This window comes from Lipotes vexillifer, unplaced genomic scaffold, assembly GCF_000442215.2.
Source record: "Lipotes vexillifer unplaced genomic scaffold, Lipotes_vexillifer_v1.1 scaffold1093, whole genome shotgun sequence".
Taxonomy (NCBI): Eukaryota; Metazoa; Chordata; class Mammalia; order Artiodactyla; family Lipotidae; genus Lipotes; species Lipotes vexillifer.
In genome coordinates this window covers 1,241,802-1,246,262 of record NW_006774793.1, presented here as the reverse complement: position 1 = coordinate 1,246,262, position 4,461 = coordinate 1,241,802, and the positions used below count along the sequence as shown (strand labels likewise).

The 4,461-nt window shown below is 61.3% G+C and overlaps 1 protein-coding gene across 1 annotated transcript in view; it reads left to right on the top strand.

The window, feature by feature from the left end:
- The first annotated feature begins 69 nt into the window (after positions 1-69).
- The window catches only part of AJUBA (ajuba LIM protein), an 8,367-nt gene continuing 3,975 nt past the window's right edge, over positions 70-4,461 (top strand). The window contains exons 1-2 of the mRNA XM_007449536.1: positions 70-1,102; positions 3,840-3,941. Of these exons, the coding sequence (XP_007449598.1) occupies positions 70-1,102; positions 3,840-3,941 (1,135 nt within the window). The remainder of the gene's footprint in view (positions 1,103-3,839; positions 3,942-4,461) is intronic.

The window sequence follows — 4,461 nt, the reverse complement described above, 5'->3', positions numbered from 1 at the left end:
GAGAAGCGGCCGCCGAGACGCTGCAGGGTGCCGGGCGGGGAGGGGGCTGGAGGCCCCAGGCCCGAGGGCATGGAGCGGTTAGGGGAGAAAGCCAGTCGCCTGCTGGAGAAGTTAAGACTCTCGGACTCCGGCAGCGCCAAGTTCGGCCGCAGAAAGGGTGAATCTAGCAGGTCTGGGTCTGATGGGACCCCCGGGCCGGGCAAGGGGCGCCTGAGTGGGTTGGGGGGACCTAGGAAATCAGGGCCCCGTAGAGCTACTGGGGGACCTGGGGATGAGCCGTTGGAGCCAGCCCGGGAGCAAGGCCCCCTGGACGCTGAGCGGAACCATCGCGGCTCCTTTGAGGCGCCGCGCTACGAAGGCTCCTTTCCCGGGGGGCCGCCTCCCACCCGGGCCTTGCCTCTACCTCAGTCATTGCCCCCCGACTTTCGGCTGGAGACGGCCCCAGCCCTAAGTCCCCGCTCCAGTTTCGCCAGTAGCTCAGCCAGCGACGCGAGCAAGCCGTCCAGCCCCCGGGGCAGTCTGCTGCTGGATGGGGCGGGGGCTGGTGGAGCCGGAGGTAGCCGACCCTGCAGCAACCGTACCAGCGGCATCAGCATGGGCTACGACCAGCGCCACGGCAGCCCCCTGCCCGCCGGGCCATGCCTGTTTGGCCCACCTCTGGCCGGGGTTCCGGCGGGCTATTCCTCTGGAGGGGTGCAGTCCGCCTACCCCGAGCTCCACGCTGCCCTGGACCGACTGTGCGCTCATCGGCCCGCGGGGTTCGGCTGCCAGGAAAGCCGCCACTCGTATCCCCCAGCCCTGGGCAGCCCGGGAGCTCTAGCCGGGGCCGGAGTGGGAGCGGCAGGGCCCTTGGAGAGACGAGGGGCGCAACCCGGACGACACTCGGTGACTGGCTATGGGGACTGCGCCGCGGGCGCCCGATACCAAGATGAACTAACAGCGTTGCTGCGCCTGACGGTGGGCACAGGTGGGCGAGAAGCCGGCGCCCGCGGAGAACCCTCGGGGATTGAGCCGTCAGGTCTCGAGGAGCCGCCAGGTGCGTTCGTTCCAGAGGCCGCCCGGGCCCGGATGCGGGAGCCGGAGTCCAGAGAGGACTACTTTGGTGAGTGAGAGAAGTGGTTAGGGACGGGAAGAGACCCGTCAGCGCATTCGGCTCCCCACTGCCCCGACGGCGGGCGCTGGGAAGTCGGAGGCAGAGACGCGGGGCTAGGAAAGAGGCAAGAGGAATTTCCCCTTCCCACTGGGTTTCGAATGGACCACGGGCACCTTATTCCTGCTAAATTCAACCCCCCTGATGATCTCGTGAATCCCAGTTCCTCAGCTTTAGAGCCTGGGTTTTTCGCGGTAGGAGGCCTTGTTGAGGGGAACCAAGTGGGGCTGGGAGAGCATCCCCCCATCTTGCTCCCCCCTCGGCGGCGTTGCCCCTGCAGGCTCCTGCGCGCCGCGCCCCCAGCCGGGCCCAGGCTCCGCCCGCAGGAATTCGGGGAATGCGCGAGTGGGGGGGCGGGGTGGGTGGGCCGCGTGCGTGCCGGCTCCTGCCCAGGCGCTCCAGGTGCCCGCGGGCGGGGCCGGCCGCGCGGCACTGGGCTGAGGTGGGGTGCAGTGGGTGGGGGAGCTGCTTCCTAACACGCGCGGAGCTGTGGCCGTGGTCGGGGAAAGGAGCCCGGGGGGAGGAAGAAAGCCCTGGGATGGAAAGCAGGGACCCTGCTGCTGTCTGGCCCCAGTCCTGCTGGCTCCGTGCGTGGGTGGGCATTTAAGCCGAGATCCGGTGGTGTCAGCTTCTGTTTTCCCCATCCTCCGGAAGTCAGGGCAGAAGCCTTGACCACCGGGACAACATCACCCCTGGATGGATGGCGAAAGTGTATAGCTGCCAGAAATAACCCGGGCTTCAGTTCTGGCCATAACCTGCTCAGAATTCAGGCACGAAGTAGACCCTTATTTCCTGTTGCTAAAGAAACCTGGTCGCCGCCTCTCTCCCGGACGCAGTTACCTTCAGGAAGTGTTAATTGATTATATGTCTCGGCTATTGGGGGGGGGGCGGGATATTGGTGTCTTGAACGATCTTTTAGTCAAGACCCACAGGCACCACTTCACTGTATAAAATAATGCTAATCTGATTGTGATAGGAAGTACAGAAAGAGGTGGAGGGCCCGCTCCTAGGTCTGTGAGCCTCTTCAGTGTTCCCAGCACCTTCTCACCTTTCTCACCGTCCATGTTCCTGCCCCAGACCCCGTGCTCTAGAACACTGTGGCTAGAAATGTAAATAGAGAGAGGAACCCAGCCAGGGAAGGAAGGTAGGGGAGGAGGTTCAGAGGTAGCAGGGCTGCAGGCTAGTTCAACTCCAGCCTTCCCCCATTTCCCCCCCACCCGGCCCCCACCTGGGGGGCAGTTTCCTTTTGAGGCTGGGGAGAAGTGGCTGATGGGTGGAGAGAAGTCTCCTCGGCTAAGCCATCAGAACCAGAAGGAAGAAAGGAGCTGGGAGAGAGTGCAGTAAAATGGCAGGAAGAACCTAGGAGTGGATATGCTGGATTAGAGGAGGTGAGGTGGACATGCCTGAGCAGTTGGCTCTTGTCTTCCTGTAATGTCCAAGGCTTCCCAAAGAAATGGTTCTGACAGGGTGCCCTGGCACGGCAATCTTGGGGCAGAGCTCCCCTCCCCTGAGGAAGCCTCATTTTGACCCCGGTGAGGGGGAGGGCTGCTTCTCTCCCTAGGGGTCAGTTTGCCTCCTATGACAACCCCCAGCCTGACTATACCCTCCTACTCCTGCTCCTAGTAGGGGCCCTCTTCCTTGGCTACAGCCTTGCCCAGCTGCCAGAGGGTGGGAGCAGGACAGGCCTGGGCCCATCAGTCGCTGCAGCTGCTGCACGGTCTCCCAAGCCCCTGGGCAAAGACTGGATGGGCCCCAACAGGCAAGGAGTGTGGCAGTGTGCCGAGGGGGAGAGGTGGGGCAGGGTGAGGCGGGCCCGTTGGGATCTGTTCCCCAAAGACAGGCCCTAGCCCTCACTCATGGGCCTGGAATTGGGGAGTGGAAGGAGGGAAGAACACACCCAGGAAAGGGGGGTGCCAGAGCCAGGTGTTATGTATTTTAGAGGAGATGTCAGGGAAGAGCAGTTTGGCTCCGTTCCTCCTGTGATAGAAGATGACAGGGAGACATTAGGGGTTCTGCCACCCTTCCCCCCCTTCCTCTGCAACCCTCAATCCTTGGAACACACCCTGCATTCTCAGCAGCCACCTCCCCAGAGGAGTCACACTCACATGGTCCCCTCTGCACAGGGCCCTCTGCTGAGCCAGATTCTTCTTTCCATCTTTGGAAGCCTAGAGGTACAGAGCAGAAGGCATTCTGTAGCTGAATGGCAGTTCATTTGACAGATGGAGAAGCCGAGGTCCTGGAGAGGCTTTCTGGGCCTGGCGTGCTTTCACTAGGAAGTTTTTTTCCAGTCTGCTGCTGGGCCCTTACGGACTCACATCTCTGACTGCCCCACACAGTGCAACGGGGATCATATCTTGCCTGATTAGTCTTTTCTCCCCAACAGAAACCAAGCATCTGAAGTCCAGGGACCATATCTTTGAGTTTCTCCAATTTTCCACAGTATTGGGCACAGTATTGTTGCGAGGCACTAAATAGATGTTCAGAAAATGTCTGTTGATTAATCAGTAAACAAGAATAAGTCTGCCCAGCCAAAACCTTGCTGCATCCCATTAACTCTCTCTTCCCAAAAAGGAGCCCGTCAGAAGGAGGCTGTGACTGGTGGTCCTTTGCCATCAGGAAAGATGAGGAATCCCTGGTTTTGAGCTGGGGGAGTGTGCCATGATGCTGACAACCTCTTCTCTCCTCTCAGGCACCTGTATCAAGTGCAACAAAGGCATCTATGGGCAGAGCAACGCCTGCCAGGCCCTGGACAGCCTCTACCATACCCAGTGCTTTGTCTGCTGCTCCTGTGGTGAGTGCAGCCCCCAGACCTTCTGGACCAGGGCCTGAGGCCTCAAGCACTCCCCGCACATACACACTCACAAGTGGCTAGGGAAAGCAGGGCTTGTGCCTCTCCATTTGCTGGTCTGGCCCCCACCTCCTCTCTTGCTTCCCTTCTCTGTGCTCTACCTGGCTCTCCTCTGCCCGCCCCCATGTTGGCGCCCCTTGCTGAGGTCAGCCCTCCCTCTGCTGAGCCTCTTCCCTCCGCTCTATTTCTCCCTCTTTCTTCTGCCTTCCTGCTTGCCCAGCCTGGACTCCCTCCCAGCCCTCCGGCCTCTCCTTGGAGGGGCTTGGTCTTGGGCAGCCGAGTTGAGTTGCCTGGGGCGACAGTGAAAGACTGGAATGTGGGAAGGGTGGGGTGGGCTGAGGGAGCGGGGAGCTGTGGGGGAGTGGAGAGGGGGGTTTTCTCTCGGCTGGTCAGAGTTCAGCCACCTCGCTGGAGTGCAGGCCACCGGGCCATGCCAAGCTGATGACATCACGCTCCAGGAATG